General features: G+C 40.3%; 1 protein-coding gene and 1 pseudogene across 1 annotated transcript; one reads left to right on the top strand and one right to left on the bottom strand.

Moving 5' to 3' along the window:
- Window positions 1–4,153: 4,153 nt before the first annotated feature.
- On the top strand, window positions 4,154–4,681 carry LOC149833550 (histone H2A.1 pseudogene; annotated as a pseudogene).
- Window positions 4,682–5,808: 1,127 nt separating this feature from the next.
- LOC149833549 (uncharacterized) lies at window positions 5,809–25,847 on the bottom strand. The gene is made up of 10 exons (XM_090013456.1): window positions 25,797–25,847; window positions 23,837–23,919; window positions 12,536–12,628; window positions 11,529–11,677; window positions 11,282–11,383; window positions 9,741–9,868; window positions 6,810–6,979; window positions 6,507–6,654; window positions 6,210–6,369; window positions 5,809–6,082 (listed from the first exon to the last, which is right to left on the bottom strand). The coding sequence occupies exons 1-10, from the start codon at window positions 25,845–25,847 to the stop codon at window positions 5,991–5,993; spliced, it is 1,176 nt and encodes a 391-aa protein (XP_089869582.1). The 3' UTR covers window positions 5,809–5,990.
- Between the last annotated feature and the right edge of the window lie 814 nt (window positions 25,848–26,661).

The following is a 26,661-nucleotide window of genomic DNA, read 5'->3' as shown; positions in this document are numbered from 1 at the left end:
AAACAACACCTATAGAACAATGAGTTAAAAATTCATATAATGTAAATTTCAACTAATCAAATATACAATTATTTAAATGATATACCTATTGAAGGTGCCCGTGAAGATGAAGGCTCAGACTGGCTACCACTAGGTGCTCGACGACTGTGTCCTCCACGAACCATATTCTAACAAATTAAAATGTAGTGGCAATACATTCAAACATTGCAATACATTTCAATATATTCAAATTATTCTAATCATTCAGATCAAATTGAAAAAACCGTCATACAAGACATTCAATAATTGCAACACATTTCAATATATTCAAATCAATACAATACATTTCAATACATTCAAATCATTCATATGAAATTGAAAAAAACTTCATGCAAGACATTTAAACATTGTAACACATTTCAATATATTCAAATGAATACAATATATTTCAATACATTCATATCATTCTAATCATTTAGATCAAATTGAAAAAACCTTCATGCAAGACATTCAAACATTGCAATACATTTCAATATATTCAAATCATTCTAATCATTCAGATCATTCATATCATTCATATTAAATTGAAAAAAACTTTATACAATACATTCAAACATTGCAATATATTTCAATATATTCAAATCATTCTAATCAAATTGAAAAAACCTTCATACAAGACATTCAATAATTGCAACACATTTCAATATATTCAAATCAATATAGTACATTTCAATACATTCAAATCATTTATATGAAATTGAAAAAAACTTCATAGAAGACATTCAAACATTGCAACACATTTCAATATATTCAAATCAATACAATACATTTTCATATATTCAAATCATTCAGATCATTCATATGAAATTGAAAAAAAACTTCATGCAAGACATTCAAACATTGCAACACATTTCAATATATTCAAATGAATATAATACATTTTAATACATTCATATCATTCTAATCATTTAGATCAAATTGAAAAAACCTTCATGCAAGACATTCAAACATTGCAATACATTTCAATATATTCAAATCATTCTAATCATTCTGATCATTCATATCAAATTTTAAAAAAACTTCATGCAAGATATTCAAACATTGCAATACATTTCAATATATTCAAATCATTCTAATCATTCAGATCAAATTGAAAAAACCTTCATGCAAGACAATCAATAATTGCAACGCATTTCGGCGCCTACTTTGGAGGGTATTTTTGTAATTTCCTTACCTTGGCTGGATAGATCTAGGATTGAATTGAGTTTAGATCTGGTCTAAAATCCAAGGTGAAGGCTTTGGGTCGGATCTAGATCTAAACCATCTCGAAAACCGATCCACTTACCTTGAAATAACTTTATCTTTCTCATTTTAAATCGGTTTTGCGTAAAATTCAATCTATGACTTCTTTGCACCTAAAATAATACAAACACGAGTATTCATCCTATAAAAGCACATATAAATTCATATGATAACCATAATATGCATTTCATGCATCATCAAAAACCAAACAGAATCTGACTAAACTGACCTACCTAGTCAAAGTTCATTGAGCTTAAGACACTTAACCCGATTTATCTGGATCGCAGTTTTTTTATATAAATTTTTTTTGATTTTTTGATGGTTAAAAATTTTGATACGCTGTAAATTATTGATTTTCAACCACCGGAAAATCTAATGTAGTTGTCATTGAAACGTGATAGAAAGGCTAGTATCTGCTAAACCGAACATGCACATCACATTTAGAGGGACCATGCCCAACACACACGTGGTTGAATCATGGGAAAACATTGGCTATTACTAATGCATTTACAGCATGGTGTGCACACCAATCTCCACAAAATATTTATTTGTTTCTTTTAATTTTCACCATAAATGTATAATTTACACATCTAATTGTGAGGACAGGCTTCTGGATCATTTGAATTTGAAACATATGCAGTTTTTTTTAAAGGTTGAAAAAACAACAACCCACAAACTTCTAGATTTTAAACATCATAGTTATTATCGGAAACACCTGAACCCCTACCAAATGAACCATGCCGGACACAATCAAATAGTCGGACCATTAGAAAATAGAGGCTACCATCAATGCATTAAAGGGCGTGCACACCTAAGTTGTGCGAACCCATCCCTTTCTCTATGCATGAGGGGTAGGTGCGAATGCTAATTTTCACTTTTTTTTTAATAAATTATGAGCATACAGTGTAAAGGCGGGCTTTTGAATTATATATTTCAGACCGTCCGATACCCCTTTAAGAACCATACTTGTATGTCTTTTGTTTAATCCAAACTTGTAGTGTGTTTATTCAATAAAAACCATGTTTTGGATTAAATCAATTTTACATGAGTTCTTGATTTTTAGTTAATCAAGTTTTTGCTACAATCTGAACCATTGATTTTTTGTTGAGTTAAAAACACATCTAAATATGAAAAATATTTAAACTAATATATGTTTTCTATTAAATAAAGCATAGAGATCAAATTCACAGGGTTAGGTTAAGCAAAAAAAATAAAGGCAGCTATGTTTTCTAAAAGGGTCTAAGACGGTTTGGAAGATAAATATTACTCATACATGCATACATGCATACATACATACATATAAATATGAGAATGCGCTTGGCATATGAGCATTTAACACTTTTTTTGCCAATTCAACCATGTGGCTGTGCTTCGCATGTTGAATTTTCTAAGAACCAACCATTGGATAGTGTATTTTCGTTGAAAAATGCATTTTTTGAATGCTTGAATATTTATAAAGATTATGAGCCATTGAGTTTAAAGCCTTAAAAAAATCTGGTTTATGCATCAAAATCGAATTATTCAAGATTAGGTTGTTATAAAACCAGTAGATCACATCCGTACCATTAGATTCAAGAGAAAAGAAAAAAATCATAAAAAACATGGTTCACACATTAGTTCTCATATTTTAGTGAATCTCTCTCTCTCTCTCTCTCTCTCTCTCTATATATATATATATATATATATATATATATATATATATATATATATATATATATATATATATGGGAGATTATAAGAATATCCATGCCACAACCTATGCAAACTATGCCTAAATGCAGTATTTGTTTACTTTTTCTTAAATTTGACCCCACAAGTGTGTTCAACATGGTTCATTTGCTTAAAAACAAGACTTTCAAGAGGAAATATGATTCTTTGAGACTTGAATATTTATAAAAATTTAGGTCATTAATTTGATATTGGCTACACCCCCACTTGTTCCGACTAATCTGATGTTGGCTAATTAGACTCAGATTCTGAATCGAAGGGAAAAAGCTAATAAGCAATTTGGAAAAATACATGTAATAGGATTCAGTTATGAGATCTTAAACAGATTTTGAATCTAATTACTAACAGGATTTTGTATGGTTAACCAAATCTGACAAATTGGGTCAGATGTCAGATATATCCAATCCGTTGACATTCCTAGTTACCCACGTGTTAGAATTCGTTCGATCTAACAGACGATTTCTCTTCAGATTAAAGAAAAAATCATGAAAATCCTGGTTTGTGTGGAGAGTTTTTGATGCGAATATCCATTATTGTTGGAGTGTAATAATATTAAATGTGTTTAGTGTAGGGCGTGTGAGGCTGGGTGGTCTTGTCCTCAGCCCAAAGTTTTACCTTGCACGGAGGCGGGCCCCATTAAATGATCCGTTTTCCTTCATCATCATCATATAAAAAAAAGTGTTTAGTGTAGTAGTTTGATCCCTAGTCCCTTCTCTTCAGTACAAAACATGGCTCAAGCTTTGGCAAGCCCAGATGACAATGGCACAGAACCAACTGAAGGGATCTGACTGTGGGTAAGCTAGGTCATCTGGACCAAATCTTTGGGTGGGTTGGTCGGTTTCCAAGTCCGAGTCTCTCTAAAGTTCTAAACTAATGTTTTTAATACATTCAGCTACTCAACCAGTTTCGATCCAATCCAATTCGTAGTGGTCCAAGTCCGAAACCGACGGGTGTGTTTCTTCCAAAAAAGCACAAAGCTTGGAAACCTCTGATTAGTCGAAACCAGAAGACGCGGATCGAAACCCCATTTCAAAATCGACCCCCACTCTATAAATATGGAACCCCCGCCTTATCGAATTCGAATTTCTCGCCCCACTGAAACTCCGTTTACCCTTTGCCAAAAAACGAGTGGAGAAAGGGAAAGATGGAGGGAGGCAAGTCTGTGAAAGCTGCAGGAGGCCGAAAGGGAGGTGTGAAGAAGAAGTCCGTGCCGAAGTCGATGAAGGCCGGCCTCCAGTTTCCGGTCGGAAGGATCCCCCGATTCTTGAAGCAGGGAAGGTACGCGCAGAGGGTCGGCATTGGGGCTCCGGTGTACCTCATTGCGGTCCTCGAATACCTTGCCGCTGAAGTGAAATTCAACTTTCTCAATAACTGAATCTATGGTTCGTTTTTTGAGATTTTTGCTTGTTGGGGATTGCTTTTTCTTTCTTGTGGGGGGCGGTAGATTCTGGAGTTGGCTGGTAATGCTGCGAGGGATAACAAGAAGACGAGGATCATCCCCAGGCACGTCCTTCTGGCGGTGAGGAATGACGAGGAATTGGGGAAGATGTTGTCTGGCGTGACGATCCCGAGTGGCGGTGTCTTGCCGAACATCCACTCGGTCTTGCTTCCGAGGAATTCCGAGAAGGCATCCCAGGAACCCAAAGGTTCCAAGTCGCCCAAGAAGGCTTGAGCGGCTTTGCTGTTCATGCATACCCCACCTTTTTCTTTTCGTAGTTCTCTCTCATTTTGCCGGTGGTGGTGGCTTTGCTGGTTTTGTATATACGATATGGGGTTTAGCTTAGGTTCCCCTCTTCTATCAGGATATATTTTAGTTTTTTCTCCATTTTTGTTTGTGATCTCATGCGACGGTTTCTTTGCTTAATTATAAATGGTCGTTACTCGGAAATGATATGATCTTCCCTGTTTTTCGATTTCGGTTTTCTTGTTTCCTTTAAAAATTTTGCGAGGAAACAACAGCTTCTCTTTAACAGAGGCGGATATTAGTTGTTTGGATATAGATCTTGCAAATTGCGGATCGTGTGTATGACTTCAAACTGCAGAATTGACATATGCGAGCAATGTGATGCTTAAAAAATTCCTAATTGCCCATAATCCCAATATGGATCTCACGTTATCCTCATAATTATCTGACTTGTTAAATTTCAATTAAATTGGATTAAAAAACAATACTTCCCTTGTCTTTGTCACGAGGCTAAATACGTGTTTTTGTACTAGGGACAACTTGAAACTGAAAATCCACCTTTTCTCAAGATGATGACGTCAACCTGAGGTTCTCTGAAGGGGTCGCCATAGGGCCATAAATGAATTTGTTTCATATGTTTGGCAAAACACTCTGATAAGCCAGTTTAAGAATAGGCTTCGCTGGTGACACGGTTTTTCGTGTCATTGCAACCAGCCAGTTTCAGATAGAAGTTTGGAGGCCAATGAGAGAAAACGGACCGACCTTTTTTGTTTTTATAGTTTTGGCAATCAGGGATGTAAATGCGTGGGAACCAGGATGGAGGTTTTTGCAATTCTGGGATCTGAATCCTCATGTATTTAGCTGTCCTGGATTCCAACCGTTTGCATCCCTATTGGCGTTGATCCTGAATGAATCCAATCAAAGGCTGTTCATGCATTTAAGTTCTGGTGGTGGTATGAAGAAAGTCTGCTCATGCCACTGAAACCATTCGACGATATATTCTTGTATTCTACCATGGGATTGCTACCATACCAATTTCCATTGTGTAAAATGAGCAGCTTCGATGCTTATTTGCTTGTTCTAAGAAAGCTAATTACTTCAAATGTTAAATATGTTTCTGAAGGGCTCGTACATGATTCGGATAAGGATACAAAAATCGTACTTATATTTTGAAGACCACAAAGAACTCACCAACATTGCTGCACTCTTTATTGCAGAAACCACAAATTTTTTTCAGACAACTCAATTAATGGGTATGTGTTCCATAGATTCATAGAACACAATAAGAATTTCCACTCTACATGAAATCGTAATCATCAAGGGCATCATAAGCACCATCAACTGCAACATCGTCGTCTGCTTTATCAACATGGAGCTGTTTCTTTTTGGCTGCAACATATATGCCCACACAACCAATTAACAGTTGAAACCTCTATGTATTGCACAATTGAAAACCATCTGAGCCAAAAAGAATGGAAAAAGAAGCATATTGATGAAAAAGAATTGGCAAACAAACCTGGCTTCTTCTTGCCGGCATTGGCCTCTTTCTCTGCTTTGAGTTTTTCATTGGCAATAGCGGTAATAGAAGAAGCAACCTCCTTTGCATCTGCTGCTTTCATGGATACCATGGATAGCCTCATAACTGCCTTAAGTAGGTTTATATAGTGAAAGCTTTTCTGTATCGAACATTCGTTTTGAATGTAAAATTAATGCCTAGTAAAAAGATAGCAGCTAATAAAAAGTAGGTCATCACAAGATGTCAGTATGAGAAAGCTTCTCTAGTAAAAAGATCATAAGGATTTCAGAAACTTACCTCATATGGACAGAGCTTATGTGAGACAAGTTCAGCATATTCCAAGAAATTGTTTTCAGACTTAGGTATGAAATTATCCAAAGTCTTTTCATCACCTTTCCGAGCAAATAACTCGGTTGTTGACTTGTAATCGGCCTCTTCCACAAGCCTGATAGAAAGGTAATCATTTCTTTTTCAGAACAACAGAGTGCCATACCAAGATTATCCAAACTTTATGACCCAAGTTCAACAAGATGGTAACTAATGAATGAAGAAGCACATGATGCAACAGGATAACATATATATATTAAATGCCTCATTTACCTTTGTTGACGGAGTTTTTCTGCAATAGGATCTGCAAGTTTTTCATCAGCCACTCCTGCAGATTCCTCAAGTTTTTCATCTGCAGTTCCAGCAGATTTTTGTTTCTTGCTAGCACCTTTTCCACCTGCTTTTGGAACAACCTTTTCGACTGGAGGTTCTGGTTTGGGTGCCTGAAATTGGAACACTTGCCTGTGGGTACAATTTGGCGATATTGACATGAACTCAACAGGCCAAGTTGCATCATTTAAGTATATTATCCTTGCTAATCAAAAAAAAAAAATCAGCAGAGGAATTTAATTTTGAATGTAAAATGATTCAACACATCAACAGTATGCACTTCATCATGTATTGATAATGCATTGATTGCATGATCTTCAAAACTTGCTCACTAGATGCACCTATTTCTCCACTTGAATGACATAAATCATCCATGACAACAAGCAACATGACTACTTTTTGTGCCCATACTCCATTCATATTTGCTATTTCTTTTTTTTTTTTTCGCAAAACTTCTAAGCATGTATGCATGTGTTCAGCAAAATATGACTTTTGACACTGAAGAGGAGCATGTTGAGCAAAACAGGGATTATATGGTGGATTGAACAACATTATGATTTTGAGTTCATTGTGGCATAGATATGAAAGCTCTATGAAACCCTAAGAACATGCGAGTACAGCTGTTGATTCCATCTCCAAGAAATCAAATATTTGTGGATGTCTGTTACATCACAAGCAATGGAAGATATTACTGGGAACAACCGAAGATCTATGTCACAAAGGATAATGAAGCAAAATTCCGGCCTTAAGTTGAGGTTTCTTCCTAAAGGAGAAAATAGAAGCCATGCACATTAGCACTCAAGTAAACCTAAATCATTGTTTCCTCTTGACAGTATACCAGCCTGAAAAGTAATGTTGGTGAAACAACAGCACCTGAACTCAAGGTGTGAGCTGCCCAGATATGGCAAAGAGAAACCAACAAAGCAATTTGGTTTCCAAAACTGTAACAGTATTCTATCTGCATCATCATCAGCCAAACAGAATGATCCTTAAAAAAAGATGACTGAAGGTTGATCTTATCTAAAATAAAAATGTTGAATTTATTTTTATAATAAAACTAAAAATGTTGTTGTGTAGATGGAAGAGAACCTGGAACTCAAATATCATAAGCCAAAATGGTGCCCTATGTTACTTTGCTGTTCAACAGACCCAAAACACGCAAAAAAAAAGGAAACCAAACAACTAGGCCCACCTACATCATATAGTGCATCTTTCACCTTAGAGGGATGTTAATGGCTGATCACCAATCTCCTTTCCCCATATCTATCTTTGTTCAGGAACTCCACATCCTTGGTACACGTATCCTGAGCAAAGTCTCCTGTAAGTATTCTTTTAACACATAGGATACTCATTCTGTCTGAACTACTTTTGTGAAGAACGGCCTACATCTGATGATTTGCCATACATGCCCTCAGCTTCTTTCCAGATGGCTACTTGCTCCCGGCACTAAGGGGCCAATTGAGATCTCTTTCAGCAACTGGACAACCAGCAGATTCTCAAACTCAGCTGCCACAGTGAAAACAAGCATGTGGCCTGATAATAATTTGCTATAAACAAGTCCCACTAATATGTATGTACCATCTACGATTCAATTTCATGTATTGGTGATTTCTTTTTCCATTTTCTCTTGCTTTCTCAGTAAAATTTCCTTTTCCTAACCTAGAAAAACAGAAAACAAAGGTGAAATGTGTCATGAGTCTGCCAATGGTCACAGCATCATCATCTCCAAGAGGAGGAAGCCCAATAGTCATTCCGGATGAACTCAAATCATTTGCAAGGAAACTTTGTTGGTGGTTTTTGATTGACCAAGATGTTAATTATTCTTTGCTCAGGTAGGATGTTGTATCATGATCATAATTCATAGTAGAGATGAAGGTCCATGTCCTCAGTCAGACTTCCTTCGAACCTTACAATCTTATATGAGTGGACCTTTGCTGCAATTAAAACCACTTTCAAACCCCTCTCTACTCTAAAAATAGGGGTTATTCCCTCCCTAACCTTCATGTAATCATACTCAACATCTTTTCTTATAAGGTGTAAACTGTTGTTACCCTTTGAAGAATATCAGAATCCTTATAGTCTTTGCCAATTGCGTAATCAACCATAACATGGACAAACAAAATAATAGTTTGTACAAAAGCAATCTTTTGCTCCCCAAAAGTGGGACTCAAGACCATAAGAACATACAAAAATTTATGAAGGTCAGCTGAAATGTCTACGTAGCTTTATGATTTCCAGTTGTTCCACACTTCCACTGCAGCAATCTGTGTGCAGCTTGGCTTAGACCACATTGTTCTGGAATGGATGCCAACCAATCAGGCCATTCTATATAGAATATAGACATGGCCAAGAAGGATAGAGAGGATGTGACGCATTTTTATCGAGTTCCCACTAAGAATAGCATATATGAGGTATGCATTGGAAAAACCATGTGACATGGCAAGGAGGGTCAAAAGGAATATTTTTCACCAAGGAAAAGGAGAAGAGTCAAGGAAGAGAAAAGGGCATCATTCTGACTGGACACCGGCTTCCCTTGACTGCCAACTCAAATTACTGCAACATAGCCATCACTAGGTGATGCTAATGAGATAGCACACTATTGTTGTGTTAGCAAAGGGTCATCAATTGCACCTGGATAGTACCAGGACCCCTGTGCCCCGGACTGCCCATGAAGCCATACTATGACCCACAACTCCCACTTGTAGCAATCTAAACCTAGTTTTTACTAGATTGTCACATGATTTAATAAATATGAATACCAATATTAAAAGACACACACACACATACAAGTCTTTGCCAAAGTGCAGTAGCGAAACCGAACTCTGGAGAAAACTAAAAGCAAATATACAAAATTCAGCAAGCAAAAAGGAAAACCTTTTCCAGAGGAGGCACATCTCCATCTTCCCAAGACACCTTCACATCTTCAATGTCCTCATCGTCCCATAAACCTTTTGGATTTTCACTAGCATGAGCAGGCAGTGCAGGATGAAAATCCTCAGATTCTGTAAATTGGCAAAGTGACTCAAAAAACATCAGAAATCATAGTGGCAAATGCTCAATCACCCATACATTAGTTGTTATATGTTACAGCAGATGAATCCAGCTTTAACCACACAAACGAATGAAGGGTTACTACATGACATTTAAGCTTCAATGACGACTTAGCTTCAATTTATGACTTAAATCCAGGCAAAACCACTCTAAAACAACAGCCTGGATTAAATGTGATTATTCCCCATTAACAAGTTAATGATCCTATCTTTACAAGTTTAAAGCAATTTGAGCCTACAATTAATTAAGCATACTGCCATAGGCAAATCTCTCTAGGTTGAGGGAAGCCACCCAAGCATAAACTAGAAGATAACCAATGGGAATCACTTGCTTGTCATGTTCTCTCTCAGCCCCATTGGTCTTGCTGGGAATTGGAATTGAGACCAGCCACCTTCTTGATGCCTGTTACAGATCTTGAGCCTGGGGTCCTAACGACTCAGTTATCATCTTTGGAGGCAAAGTTTGAGGCAAGTAGATGAAAGGATTTATTGCACATTTTAAAGATTTGAAAAACAAATAATTGATATTAAAGAGAAATTTCCCTCTAGAATGCCCAGAATTTGTATTCTCAGTCCTTGAAAATCCTCACTGGTACAGTCACTAGAGACATCTATATTATGCCTTTGGGTAGATAACAAACAATTGCAGATTTAATTCTTGAAAACTCATACAGTGGAGAACTAAAGCATTCATCAAGAATCACGATTTAGTTAAACTTGTAAGAAAATGAGCATAAGTCAGGCCAAACCAGTTCTCATACACAGGAGTTTTTTGCATATCAATAGTTTTACTATGTCCATACTACAACATGATCGTATATAGAGTTGTCGCTCTTCTTCCTTCGCGTATTTGCTCTTGTGAGCGCTTGCAACTTGGAGTCATTAACAAAACCAGATAATCGATAAACTGACTTCCCTGGACATAAGTGGGTTGATTAACACTGCTCTTCTAAAACCCCACAAGCAAGCAAGCATGACATTGTTACGAACATTGAGCCCCATTGATGGAACTCATACGCAAGGAAACTGGGATGGATGTTAAAAAAAACACTTGGGATAAAAAATGATGAAAGCTAGACTATTTCACAAAGATAATACAAATTACACATACAAAAGTACAGTCTTTGATATATACTTGCAATGCACATCATCATTCTCATGGAATCGATCACAAAAGAGGAAAGGAAAAAGAAAGATAAGAAGCGCTATACATTGCCCATAGATGAAGAAAGTCAGAAACCATGGAAGATAGACACAAATGTCACTCATTAACACCAATTAATTCTACCAAAAAAAGCAACCCATTCATCTCAATGAGCAGCCAACCCCAAGATGGGGGGTGGGAATAAAAACAGAGGCGCTTACCCCAATCATCCATATTTCTCTCAAGTAGCACCAATTCAACTGATTCACAAAGCAAAGAGCGTCCTTTCCAAGACCAAGCCCCCGAGAACGAGATGGTATCCCCTGCAAATATGACGAAAAGGAGTTGACATAGAGAAGAGTACAGAAACAAATAGAGATTCAATATCTAGAGCATAAATCTGCCTACTTAATCCAAAATTGTGAACAAATACATCTTACTAATAATACACACAAGAGAGAGAGAGACCTGAGGAGGAGGACGAGCGTGAACGGCGGTCGTCCGACCGTCTCCGTCGATCAGAGGCGGGGGGAAGGGGAGGGGGAGAGGGAGGGGGCGGGGTTGGAGAAGAGAGGCGGTAGGGTAAGGGTTGGAGAGCGTTCCATGTTGGATTAGACCTATGTAAAAAATGACAAATCCACTCCCATTTTCATATGAAAGTGAGTTTTTTTTTTGTCAGACTTTTTTTCTTGAAGATGGAAAAAACACCCTTGGAAAACCACTCTCAGGAAGTCACCAAGCTTCGGCTGAATAAAAACTTACCCTCATTAGTGTAAGAGGCTGACGCTCTTTCTCATGAAGGTTGAAACTTGAAACGAACGGTGCGTCGGTAGGCCAGGTGGGAGTCTCATTTCACATACGAAATCATGCGCTTCGCGTAAGAGCACAGTCGCACCCTTTTCCCCAGGGGAATGGTTTTCGCGCGAAACTGGCCTGTTTGTGCGGCAACTGTTCCTACTTTCCCGCAGTGGTGCGTGTAAAGAACGCGCATTGAATTTGTCTTGACTTGGAAGTGCGCCTATTGCATGCTTGAAACGGGTCTGATTCAGTTGGACTCATGATCTGGGTCCAATATGATTTTATTGGATATGGATCTTAAAAGCAAGAACTTAGTTTGTAACTGATCTGGATTCCGATTCATCGCTCAGAAAATTCGATCAGATCTGGTTCAATATTTTTTCCTGGTCGGTGTCAAACCCCAGAATAAACCCATCATTTTTACATCATCGGATATTTCTTGAATCAGGATATGGATTGAGATTTATTGCTTAAAAAATCAAATTCAGATTCGGATCAACCTTGATCTCGCCTGTATCCAATCCACTTGATCAACCCTCAAGGGCCTGTTTGGGCTGGAGGAAGGGCCAAGTCAGGTCCGGCCCAGGTTCTTACAGGGCTGATCAGATTCGGATATAGAACAAATTACATAAACGGAACCGGACTTGGGAAAAGAACTTTTCGAAGCCCCCACTTACATATAGGGCTTGGCACAGGCCTGTGGATTAATCAGAATCAAGTCCAAATGCCCCTCGAGTTCCCGGCCTCTTGTCCAGAACCTTTCATCATCTCTGCAGCACGGATAGTTCATGAATGAATGGATGAAAACCAAAGCCCAACTGAAGTCTAAAATAGGGATGCGAATGGGTCGAAATCAGTATGTAGTTTTTGCAATTTTTGGCTGTTCTGGATCCGAATCTCTATGTATTTAGCTGTTCCAAACCATTTGCATCCTTAGCCTAAAGGTGAACCATATCTAAGTGCGCTAAGCTAATCAACTGGTTGAGCCTAAGCCTGGCTCACAACCAATCTTGGATTGTCAATGGGTCGGGTTCGTATTGAGTACCAAACTCTAAGCTGAATTTTAATTTTCGGTGAATGTGCATAAAAAATGCCGACCTGAATATTCGATTCAACCCAAACCTGACCTGAGTAATATGGGTTTGAGTTATGATTTTTGCCCGATATTTGATATGTATTTTAATAAAATTATACAGCTTTGCGTTTGAGATTTCATTTTCTAGACCCAGAAAGATCTGAATCAATAACTTGTTAGGGTGCACCCTGATGGGTCGGTCAGATACTCGACCCATTCACAAGCTGCGTATTTACACATTAGTGCTCATGTTAATTAGTCCTTGCAAACATAACACTGTGCAAAACCTAAAACTCAAAGACTAAGAGTCACGAACTAATTGCGTGTCACCATCAAGATTGCGACCAACTGATTTGTTCTATATTCTTTAGAACCCATGGAGCAGGTGCAATGTGATTTCACAAAAAAACATATGCTGCTCCATCTTGAATGGAACCGTCCGGTGCAGACTGCAGGGCCTAAAAAAAATCCACCAAACTAAATCGAACGTGCCATACATTATTATATGCAATCACAATGCACCTGATCCGTGCACACCAATATGCTAAATAGCTGCTAAAAGCAAGGGCAATCTTTATAACAAGCATCCAGTGCCCTGTGATGCAACCTGCAGTGAAGTGACCTCTAGCCGGTTGCCTCAGTAGCGTTGCCACGCCAGCGTAAGCCACTGCCAGCGTAGGTTTCAGCATGTGCCAGTGCCTCAGCCACCTCAACTTGACCAGGTTCAGCGAACTCAAGCAGGTAATAACGGGCGGTGGAGAGAGCGCCAAGTCAGCGGGACCAGATTCAATGCATGGGCGCCAAGGCAAGAACGGACCAGGTTCAGCGCATGAGAGCTGTTTCGGTTGGGGGACCGCTTGAAAGGGCGGTATCCGGTTTCTGGTATCCCGTTTTCCTCAACCTATAAATAAGGCTCTTGTGTACTCATTTGTAACTTTTGATGAATTGAAATAAAGAGTATTTTGGGAGCTTCGGCTTTTGGAGAGTCTTTCCCTTTTGGTGCCTTCGGGGATTCGGTTCCCTCTTTGGGGGAAATTTGGGATTAGACGCTTGGCATCATTCCTTGGGCCAGATTGAGCAAGCTTAAGGCTTACTCCTCTGGATTGGCTGTGATCCAATGCCTCGAGCCTAGATCACTAGCTTACCACACATCCGGCGGTTTATCGAATTCCCAGTGAGCTGCGATTTGCTGTGAAGACTGACAAGGCGCATCCTCAAACAGTGCGTGCCTGTTTCTCTTCCTTCTTTCTGTACCTCAGTTCGGCAAATGCTTTTATGCATGTCGCTACTCCTCTGTCGCATGCCGAGATGAATGACTGCCGCTACACCTTGCTTGGAGCACTTTCGTTGCTGTGAAGTACCTTTTGGACTTTCATTACGCTAAGCGAGGTTTTTCGGCAAATGAGTGAAGCCACACTTCAGTCGCTGTGAAGAAAGCCACAAGTTCCATGCTCTGTGTAAGTTCACCATCCTATGTCGGCTGCATATTCCTTGGTATGCAACCTTCAGCACGCGTCGTCACACCTCTGCTAAACATTCTATCCCTTGCGCACCTGCTCTTGTCGCACACATCGCCCCGTGCATTAACTCTGACCACGCGCATCAGCTCCTGCCACTCGCTCCCTGCCGCGTGCATGCACTATTGTCGCACGCTTCTTGTCGCGCGCACGCATCCGCTGCCACACAACCTCCTCGAGCGCACACCATACAACCTATAACGTCCCGGATTTACAAAACAAAGCTAAATTAAAATTTTCAGGATTTTTTTTCTTTGCAGCGGAACTTAGAAAAAGGGTTTTAGCAGCGGAATCAGACGATAATGAGTCGTCAATTTTAGAAAACTCTGAACACATTACAGGTACGTGGCCAAACAACTCATTGACCAACAAAGTGTTCCATTTTATCGAAAACTACATGTTTATTACAACACTACTGCTTGGAAGAGCAGCGTAGGTTCAATAAAAGGAAGTAGTACAACTCTGTCTAGAGAAACCCTGAAACTTGATGTCGCCTTGCTCCGCATATCGCAACGCAGGTTCAACACCTGAAATCCTCATAAAATGGGGTCAGAACCACTGGTGGTCTGGTAAGCAAGCAATCACACATCCATTCAACTCAAGTAAATGCAATGACCACTTAGGGTCGCAGTTTGCAATAACGACGTTCAAGTCTCCACGACTTAACGTATATCACAAGAGCCTCCTAAGGGCCATGAGTTGAACATCCACGCAAGTCTTCAAGACTCCGCGTAAGCCTCTTTAGAGTTGAGATTTGAAATAACCGCTCAAGTCTCTATGACTTAACATTGACCTCTTTAGGGCCTCGAACGAATGTCTAGCTCAAGCTTTTATGCTTGGCACATTCATATCCTACGAATCTAAGGACAGCTCTCTAAGCTTCACTTAATCGTACAGATATCATTTGGTTATTTTCCAATCGGTCCAGTAGTATACCGACCATGACATCTTCACAAAGGTTATGCAGGACTGACTCAACAACGTCCATATATTCATACATTTAAAGTATCGCTGTACCTAAGCTAATGCTTTGTTTCAATAATTGCACCTCCCCCTGAGCTTAGGGGACTCATATCTGGGCGACAACGCGACGTTCTGGGGGTTGATTATTGTATGTATTTTAGATACCCCAGAGGCTTGTTGACCCCATCCTACTAGTTGGATGGTACAACATACCAGAAGAGATCCTTACTAGATAGCCGGATGCATCCTGCTACTGCAGTAGTTGGGTTTAATCCTTAAATATTTAAGGATAACCACAACCTCCATACCTCTGAGTGACGGAGGCCATCAACGAACTCTATCAGGTTCGGGTGAAATATATGTCACTCAAGGTTGCACCATCACCGTCTTCCTCGGTGAGAAAATCTGAAGGGGGTCTGTCGGTCTAACAATTACTTGACGAACATTGCGTGCCTATAGGGCAACCTTTGAGAAGTATGTACCCGACCCCAATCACCCACACGAACTTCACCGTGGAACAAAGGTTTTATTCATATGCATGCTTAACTCTGCTCTCGACACTTCGGCCTTGACGAGCACTTCACCTCTTTCGGGTGAAAACAACACACTCTGACTCAGCGGCCCTTACGAGTCCGATTGTCTAATAATTCTTAATGAGCATGCACATGACTCGATCTCTACGGATCGGCTACTCGGCGTATTTTTACGCAATGAGCTCAGGACCTTGTCAAGATGCTACCACTACTTCAGCGCAACGACTCTTACAAGTACAGTGCTCTTACAAGTATCAGAGAGACGAGTCATTCTGACATCGTTTCAACAAACGGCATCATTGTGCCACTTAACTGGTTTCGGCAGCTCTCCTGCCAACCATTTCGTCAGCACCTCCCCTGCTCTATCGGCAGTGGTGCGACAAACCTTTTTACATCGTAGAAAGTATTCCATGAACTGGGTAGCATTTTGCTATATGACAGAGTATCCTGCTACGTTCTTTCTGAGCTATTCTTAGCTTCTTCAGAAATTTCAGCAACACTTTCTCTATTTAACGGAGAAAGTGTGTGTTTCTTTTATCCATTTCAGCTGCATCTCCCCCCTTTAACAGAAAATTGCTACGCTTAACTCGGGAAATGGATGTGCACCGTTGTGCGTACCTTACATCCATCAGGGTTGTTGAAAACCCTGGACCATAGTCAGGCCATACGTAATTGACTTAGTCTTTAAGGAAATAGCATTTTGCCAAAAAGCAAAGCCTTTCTAATAGGGGCTTCATTCGTCAAGCAAAATCTTATACGAGGAGCGGTAAGAGAATCACATTGACGATTTGGAGTTGATCTCCATTTGAACGCTCATTTACGTGCCATATATGTAGTATAAGCAGAAGCCTGTGCTTTATACAACGACGACGTAAAGGAAATGCATATACTATTGTTCAGGGTGTGTAACTGAATGAAATATTCTACATATATATATATTGCAGAAAGCAGAAGCCTTGACGTCTTTCAAGGCGACGACGTAAGTAAATGCATAATCGGAAGTGCATTAATCAGAAATTGCAGAAAATAGGGAGCCTTAGCATCATACAACGCGACGACAAAGGGAAATTACATAGCCTATGTGATATAAGATGCCCCGACAGTATCAACAGATATACACCTAGATCTGTATCCAACGAGAGTTACGAGGCGAGCGAGTGAACACCGAAGTGTCCTAGAGGGCTCAACCTAGAACTAAGGTGATATATTATTTGAAGAACGCATATACTGCACATTCGAACATATATATCCGATGATAGTTATGAGACGAGCGCGTGAACACAGAAGCGTCCTAGAGGGCTCAACCAAGAACTAAAGCAAGATACTACTTCAGAAGGTATATGTATATACAAGCAAGCAAATACTTAAGAGAGATGGATTAATGAAGCAAACTTACTTCAATTTGCGGAAGAAACGACTCCTGTTGCTTCGATCCATCCTCCGAGAGGTCCGACTTTAAAAAAAATCAAATCCGGACTTCAGACGAAAAAAGATTTTGACTTTGACTTCAAACCTAGATAGGTTCAAGTCAAGTCAACTGAGTTTGGACTAAGTCAGGTGGGTTGGACCAGATCAGGTAGGCTAAGACCAGATCAGGCAGACTCAGACGAGGTCAGGCAGGCTAAAACCAGATCAGGCAGGCTCAGCTGGGCTAGGCTAGGTAGGGGAGGTTTGGGAAAGGAGGACAGAGAGAGAGGGGTTGGCGATTTTTTCAAAGGGGGGTCCTTCACTATTTATAGCCAAGGTTGCTTAGAAACTAAGCAACCTATTTGACCAAAATGCCCTTTGACTTTTTCAGAAATCCAGCTTGATCTTATCCATCTCACTGTTTGATCTTATCTAGAAGGAATATTCCATGGAATATTCCCTGGAAGGTGCTGGAAGGTCCTGGAAAGCTCTGGAATATTTTAGAATATTCTAGAATATTTTTTGAGTAATATTTCTGTGGGTCCACAAATATTTTTGTGGGTCCCGCAAAAAAGTCGAGTTTTCGACAAATTTTTTCGAAAAATTCTGATTTTGCCATGATCTTTGTATCATCGTAACTAAGAAAATTGGCTCGTACAAATCTCTTGATTTCGTTTAGGTAGGAAGTTATGGCTTCGAGAGTGTTTAAGCATATATTCGTGAAGATACGAATATCCTAAGTATATTTGGGTCGCAGGAATCAGTTCGATTCGCTTTACGGTAAAAACACTATTTTTCACTAGAAAATGCCTCAAAAATTTATTCAGAATTTGAACTGAAAAATTGCGGGTCTTACATCATTACCCCCTTAAAAGAATTTCGTCCACAAAATTCAGTTAAGAGTACTAAGTGCGTAACTCGGGATATTTCTCTCATATGTTAGATTCATAATGTTATTCAGTTAGTTCAACATCGTATTTATTCCAATCATAACCTCATATCATAATTCATGATCGATGAGGTATGCTTTTCATATCTGAGTTTAAATTATGTTATAACCACAGTAGTTTTGTTGAATCAATGTTCTTCCAACCGGATATACGCGTAGCCATCTTGTATAACTATTTCATATACACAGATCATTCTTACTAGGATTTAACCATTTTTGGAATAAGTCCCCCGTCAGACTACCTGTTATTGGAAACATACATCTTCACAGGTTCGCCCTCGTCAGACTTACCTGATATTGGATCAGTACACCCTCACAGAATCATACTAGCCAAGCTACTGGTTTTGGAATATATACACTCGCACGAAGCTGTATACCCTCACAGGATCAGCGTGGCTAGACAATCTGATCTTGAATATATAAAACCTCACAGGACTCTCTTCTTGGGGACAATTCCTCGATGGTTTATTTTATTGACTTTTAGCGTTCTAATTAGGCAACTTAATTTCTCAATCATGGGTCTATAGCCATAAATTTTGGGTATGAGCACTAAAAATTTAATTTATCAAGTCCAACATTACTTTAGAGAGCAAGGATACACATCGATCCAGATGACCGTACACAAGGTCATACGCCTCTTATCTCAAGAATTCATTGGATCCTGTCTTTTGATAACTTTTTTCCCATTACAACTCTATCTATCAAGATATCCAAATTCCTTGATATAGTCATCATTTGTGAGTTGTTTGGCTGCCACCGCATAGACACAACCTGCCATGGGTTTCTGCTATGCCCTAGGTAGTGACAGTCGTTGTTGTTGTGTTTGTTGAGAGGGTCCTCCAGATCCCATATTTCTCCGTTGAAGATCTGAGGCCTTCTTGTGACATTCTCTTACACGATGCCCTGGTTTGCCGCAATACAAACAACCTCTCGTATGGCGAGGACAAACCCCTTCGGGATGATCTGAGCTACACCTCGGGCACCGGAAATTAAGTTGTTGGTAGGGCTGATTAGCTTCTACCATCTGCAATGACCGCTTGGCCTGTGGAGTAAAGTTGTTCTCTTGAAAATCCCTCTTATAAAAAGGTGGTTGCGATTCTTGACCACTTGAGAACGTCCTCTTGTTGTTCCCATTACTTGTTACTGGTCTCTTTACTATGATCTTTTTAGATCGATCCCAGTCCGCACTAATCTTTGAAGTTGCCGCCGCATCTGCCTGGAATGTCTGGGGCATGCTAGTTATCACACGAGACCGTAGCCCTTTCCGAAATTCATTGATATATTTATCGGCCCTCTCCTGGTCGGTATCAAATAACCGAGAGCAATACCGCTCAAGGTTCTGAAACTTGGTAGTATAGTCGATGAGACTCATACCACCCTGCTCTAGTTCCAGAAACTCCATCTTTTTCTTATTTCTGGAGTACAACGGGAAGTAGTTATCCAAGAAAGTTCTCCAAAAATCATCTCAAGGGATGACTTCAAGCTGAGAGAATTGGATGATCTTAGTAGTATCACACCACTTTCGTGCATTATCCTTCAGCCTATATATGTCGAAGTTTATGTTTTTCTTTTTCGGTACTCCCAGTACCAGGAATACGCACTCTGTCTCCTCGATCTAACTCTCTGCCAGTTCAGGATCAACTCTACCGGCGAAGACTGGTGGATCGAGCTTGAGGAATTTTTCATAAGCTATTCCTTCAAGGTTCTCATTGCGAGGCAGGGTTGGTGCTTGCCTTGATTCACGAATGGCACACACAAGCTTGTTGAGTGTCTCTAGTAGAAAGCCATGTGTATGAGACTCCTCGCTTGGCATGGTTCTCCTTGTCCTACAAGCCATTTATCTATTCACGCAAATACACCCAAATCAGAAAGTATAAAATTTATACTTACAGTGCGATACCACAAACAAGACGAATCTTGAACCAGGTTTCTCAGACTCATGCTTTGATATCAATTCTGTAATGCCCCAGATTTCTAAAACAAAGCTAAGTTAAAATTTTCATGATTTTTTTTCTTTGCAGCGGAACTTAGAAAAGAGTTTTAGCAGCGGAATCAGACGATAATGAGTCATCAGTTTTAGAAAACTCCAAGCACATTACAGGTATGTGGCCAAGCAACTCATTGACCACCAAAGTGTTCTATTTTATCGAAAACCACATGTTTATTACAACACTACTGCTTGGAAGAGCAGTGTAGGTTGAATAAAAGGAAGCAGTACAACTCTGTCTAGAGAAACCCTGGAACTTGATGTCGCATTGCTCCGCATATCGCAACGCAGGTTCAACACCTGAAATCTCTATAAAACGGGGTCAGAACCACTAATGGTCTGGTAAGCAAGCAATCACACATCCATTCAACTCAAGTAAATGCAATGACCACTTAGGGTCGCAGTTCGCAATAATGATGCTCAAGTCTCCACGACTTAGCGTATATCGCAAGAGCCTCCTCAGGGCTATGAGTTGAACATCCACGCAAGTCTTCATGACTCCGCGTAAGCCTCTTCAGAGTTGTGATTTGGAATAACTGCTCAAGTCTCTACGACTTAGCATTGACCTCTTCAGGGTCTCGAATGGATGTCGAGCTCAAGCCTTTATGCTTGGCACATCCATATCCTACGAATCTAAGGACAGCTCTCTGAGCTTCACTTAATCGTACGGATATCATTTGGGTGATTTCCCAATCGGTCCAGTAGTATACCGACCATGACATCTTCACAAAGGTTATGCAGGACTGACTCAACAACGTCCATACACTCATACATTCAAAGTATCGCGGTACCTAAGCTAATGCTTTGTTTCAATAATTGCACCTTCCTCTGGGCTTAGGAGACTCATATCTGGGTGACAACGCGATGTTCTGGGGGTTGATTATTCTATTTATTTTAGATACCTCAGAGGCCTGTTGACCACATCCTACTAGTAGAATGATACAACATACCAGAAGAGATCCTTACTAGATAGCCGGATGCATCCTGCTACTGCAGTAGTTGAGTTCAATCCTTAGATATTTAAGGATAACCACGACCTTCATACCTCTGAGTGACAGAGGCCATCAATGAACTCTATCAGGTTCGGGTGAAATATATGTCACTCAAGGCTGCGCCACCACCGTCTTCCTCGGTGAAAAAATCTGAAGGGGGTCTGCCGGTCTTACAATTACTTGACGAACATTGCGTGCCTATAGGGCAGCCTTTGAGAAGTTTGTACCCGACCTCAATCACCCACACGACTTTCACCGTGGAACATAGGTTTTATTCATATGCATGCTTAACTCTGCTCTCGACACTTCGGCCTTGACGAACACTTCACCTCTTTCGAGTGGAAACAACACACTCTGACTCAGCGACCTTTACAAGTCCGGTTGTCTAATAATTCTTAATGAGCATGCACATGACTCGATCTCTACGGATCAGCTACTCGGCGTATTTTTACACAATGAGCTCAGGTCAAGGTGCTACCACTACTTCGGCGCAACGACTCTTACAAGTACAGTGCTCTTACAAGTATCAGAGAGACGAGTCATTCTGACATCGTTCCAACAAACAACATCGTTGTGCCACTTAACTGGTTCCGGCAGCTCTCCTGCCAACCATTTCGTCAACACCACTCCTGCTCTATCGGCAGTGGTGCGACAAACCTTTTTACATCGTAGAAAGTATTTCATGAACTGGGTAGCATTCTGCTATATGACAGAGTATCCTGCTACGTTCTTTCTGAGCTATTCTTAGCTTTTTCAGAAATTTCAGCAACACTTCCTCTCTTTAACGGAGAAAGTGTGTGTTTCTTTTATCCATTTCAACCGCATCTCCCCTCTTTGGCAGAAAATTGCTACGCTTAACTCGGAAAATGGATGTGCATCATTGTGCGTACCTTACATCCATCAGGGTTGTTGAAAACCCTGGGCCATAGCCGGACCATACGTAATTGACTTAGTCTTTACGAAAAGAGCATTTTGCCAAAAAACGAAGCCTTTTCAATGGGGGCTTCATTCGTCAAGCAGAATCTTATACGAGAAGCGGTAAGAGAATCGCATTGGCGATTTAGAGTTGATCTCAATTTGAACGCTCATTTATGTGTCATATATGTAGTATAAGCAGAAGCTTGTGCTTTATACAGCGACGACGTAAAGGAAATACATATACTATTGTTAAGGGTGTGTAACTGAACGAAATATTCTACATATATATTTGCAGAAAGCAAGAGCCTTGACGCCTTTCAACACGACGACATAAGTAAATGCATAATCAGAAATGCATTTATCAGAAATTGCAGAAAATAGAGAGCCTTGGCATCATACGACGCGATGACAAAGGTAAATTACATAGCCTATGCGATATAAGACGCGTCGGCAGTATCAACAGATATACACCTAGATCTGTATCCAACAAGAGTTACGAGGCGAGCGAGTGAACACTGAAGTGTCATAGAGGGCTCAACGTAGAACTAAGGTGAGATACTATTTTGAAGAACGCATATACTGCGCATTCGAACATATATATCCGACGATAGTTATGAGGTGAGCGCGTGAACACCGAAGCGTCCTAGAGGGCTCAACCAAGAACTAAAGCATGATACTACTTCAGAAGGTATACGTATATGCAAACAAGCAAATACTTAAGAGAGATGGATTAATGAAGCGAACTTACTTCAATTTGCAGAAGGAATGACTCCTGTTGCTTCGATCCATCCTCCGAGAGGTCCAACTTCAAAAAAAATCAAATCTGGACTTCAGACAAAAAATGACTTTGACTTTGACTTCAAACCTAGCTAGTTTCAAGTCAAGTCAAGTCAACTGGGTTTGGACTAAGTCAGGTGGGTTAGGAGCAAATCAGGCAGACTCAGACCAGGTCAGGCAGACTAAAACCAGATCAGGCAGGCTCAGGTGGGCTAGGCTAGGTAGGGGAGGTTTGGGAAAGGAGGACAGAGATAGAGGGGTTGGCGATTTTTTCAAAGGGGGGTCCTCGACTATTTATAGCCAAGGTTGCTTAGAGGCTAAGCAACCTATTTGACCAAAATGCCCTTTGGCTTTTTCAGAAATCTAGCTTGATCTTATCCATCTGACTGTTTGATCTTATCTAGAAGGAATATTGCATGAAATATTCCCTGGAAGGTGCTGGAAGGTCCTAGAGAGCTCTGGAATATTTTAGAATATTCTAGAATATTTTTTGAGTAATATTTCTGTGGGTCCCATAAATATTTTCGCGGGTCCCGCAAAAAAGTTGAGTTTTCGACATTTTTTTTGGAAAATTTTTGAGTAGGCCATTATCTTCGTATTGACGTAAACTAAGAAAGTTGACTCGTACAAATCTTTTAATTTTGTATAGGTAGGAAGTTATGGCTTCCAGAGTGTTTGAGCATATATTTGTGAAGATACGAATATCCTAAGTATATTTGGGTCGCAGGAATCAGTTCAATTCACTTTACGGTTAAAACGCTATTTTTCACTGGAAAATGCCTCAAAAATTTATTCAGAGTTTGAACTAAAAAATTGTGGGTCTTACACAACCGCTCGCCCAACGGTCTTGCTGTGCATACCTCCGCCGCACACAGTCTCTGTGCTCTATCATTCCTGTGTGCGCCTTGCTCTGCCCCGCGAGAGCTGCTCCTGCACGCTGTTGCTGCAACACGCCATCAGCACTTGTCTAATGTGAGCACGCAACCCTCTGCCTCATCGCCTACTGCAAAACGCCTTAGTGCAGTTCTGCGCATACATCTTGTGCAACCACGCACGACAGCAACCATGCCGTCTACTGCAATGCACTTAAGCCACGCACTGCAAGTGACTGTGTGCCCTGTTCCCTATAACACGTGTCAACTTCTGCGCAGTCTTCGGCTATGCACAATCTGCCACAACATATCTAATGTGTGCCTAGACATCAGAAGGTGTCTACAATCTGTTGTTGCTGTAGCAAGTTGTCCTACGGGCTAGATGTAGCCTACTGGTGCTGAGAACCTCCTTCCACCAAGTGATCTTATAACAATCCAATTATGAGAAAGTATACCGTATGTATGCTGAATGTGGTTTAGAAGGATGCAATTTCCCTGGTGTACGATGAGTGAAGGAATATCTAAATGTAAGGTTATAAGAGATTGGTTCAATCATGTATGAGCTTGTAACCTAGCTATGGCTAGACGAAACCTCCCTACAAGACTTGTAATAAGTGTAGAATTTAGTGAAGGTCGTCACTTGCACACACTACACTTACACGCATGGTCTAAGTTCATTCCGCGCACTAGAATTTCAAAGAGCAAGTGTCTTCTAAAAACGATCCAAAAATTAGGGTCCCACCACCTGCCATCACATAAATAGGTGTTTTGCATCGGGTTCCCTGCATCACACTTTGAATTGAACAGGTTCAATGTAAAAGCATGATATTTTTTAATTGTAAAAGTTTGATTTTTTTTTTATCATTGATTTTTGAAGATATTGAAAAATCTACCTACATATAATTAGGGGTGTCAACCGGTCGGGTTTGGTTCCAGGTAGAACCAGACTTGGACCAAATTTTTGGGTAGGGTATCGAGTCTGGACCTGGGTCTAATCGGGTCTACTATAAGGAAACCATACTCAGACTCGATAAGAACTACATGAACCATACCCGGTAAAATAATATTTTTTTATCATTTTTATATTGAAAAATTAGGGGCCATAATTGAAACTCGGGTAAGGCCCGGGTCTGGTATAAAATTTCACAAACTATACCTAGGTTCATGTATTAATCAGACCTTTGGGTTCGGACCTGGGTCTTCTTATTTGTCACTATACCCGAACCTTATAGGGTTTAGTCTGGGTAAACTTGATCTGTTGACACCCCCTACATACAATGGAACAACTCAAACATGCCTTTTCATAAACAAAGCCACCCGTATTGGATATATATTAATAACTAGGAAGAATTACATCATAGTGCAGTGAGTGATGAGATATCGCCAGTGCAAATTACATGTGAGATAGCCTAGACCATAAAACTTGGTGCGTCAATAATGCCTTTAAAAATTAGCCTGATTATGAGTGCCCTCTTGGCTGCGCTCGCTTCGATAAGGTGATAACGTCCAAAGGCGTGCCCTGAGAATGTTGCGTTGTAACCAAATAAATCACCAGATAATTAGAACGTAACAACGTCAGATGAATAAAATCTTTTGACCGAATCTTTGAGCGTGTTCTGGACCGCCATGTTTTTCACCTTTTGCTATGATGTATATACCTTTTTGGCACTCTAGAGTGCCCCACAAGGCCTTACGGCCTAAGAACCCCGTGTATTCGAACCCTCTCTTCCCCTCTTAATGTACTTTGCTTTCAAGTATCTATAAAGAAGCTTTTTGCATCCTTGTCTCTTTGCTCTCTTTGTGTTTGTGCATACGCGTACTCTTTCTTCCACTCGTGCACGTGTGTTGTGTGTTGTTTATGCACTGAAAAGGCCTACCTTCGGTGTTTGTGTTTGCTCGAAGCTACGTCATGGGGGCCTTTGCTTCTAAGCCCATGAAAAGTTGGTACCAGAGCCTTGTCGACATTGAGAGTGACAATGGCACCAAAGAAGAATGCCATGACCCCTTCTGGCAGTATGGTTCCTGCTTAAGAGGATTTCATGGTCGATGATCGGGTGTCAGCCATCTCACGCGATGTTGCGGAGCTGACTAGGTCGGTGACCAACATTGAGAAGTTGGTTAATGGAACTTGTGTCACTTTTAATGATCTCAATGCAGAGATTAAGACAACGGTAGAGGGAGTGGAAGACTCGGTGAAAAGTCTTGCCACTAAACTTAACTACTCGGTGGAAGATTTTTTCACCAAATTTGATGATTTGTTGGGTCAGTTCAACATCATGGCTGCTGAATTGAATGTTGTCCGACGAAAGAATGAACAGTTGGAGCGACAGTTGAGAACTGACCCAGCTGGCGGTGTTGCGACATACGTGGATAGACCACGTTACAAGTTACCTGAGCCCACAAAGTATAAAGAAACGCGAGACTCAAAGGATCTTGAGAATTTTATCTACGAGATTGACTAGTTTTTAGAAGTTGCAAGGATAGAGGAGGACGTAGATAGGTTGCGGACCACAACAATGTACTTTGCAAATAAAGCGACTCTCTGGTGGAGACATCGCTTGGGTGATGTTTGACGGAGATTGGTTGCTATAGTCTCGTGGGAGGACCTCCAAAAGAAAATGCGAGACTATTTTCTACCTAAAAATCAAGAGAAAATGACCTGCAAAGGTTGCTCGCATTGAAACAGACAGGGTCAGTGCATGACTATGTCAAGGCATTCTCTTCGATAATGCTGGAAGTGGAGAGAATGAATGATCAGGACCAATTATTCTATTTTGGCAACGGGCTGTAAGGATGGGAAAACCAAGAACTCA

This window comes from Nuphar pumila, chromosome 7 (genome assembly GCF_984573655.1).
Source record: "Nuphar pumila chromosome 7, dmNupPumi1.hap1.1, whole genome shotgun sequence".
Classification (NCBI taxonomy): Eukaryota; Viridiplantae; Streptophyta; class Magnoliopsida; order Nymphaeales; family Nymphaeaceae; genus Nuphar; species Nuphar pumila.
Note: the sequence above shows the minus strand (reverse complement) of the source record. Positions and strands in the feature narration are given on the sequence as shown.

Coding starts and splice junctions, on each gene's coding strand:
- LOC149833549 (XM_090013456.1), bottom strand. CDS start 25,847: ATGGCATTCTTCTTTGGTGCCATTGTCACTCTCAATGTCGACAAGGCT. Junction 23,920..25,796: donor TCAATGTCGACAAGGCTCTG/GTACCAACTTTT, acceptor GGCGTGTTGCAG/CAACAGCGTGCAGGAGCAGC. Junction 6,980..9,740: donor ATGTGCCTCCTCTGGAAAAG/GTTTTCCTTTTT, acceptor TTCCAATTTCAG/GCACCCAAACCAGAACCTCC.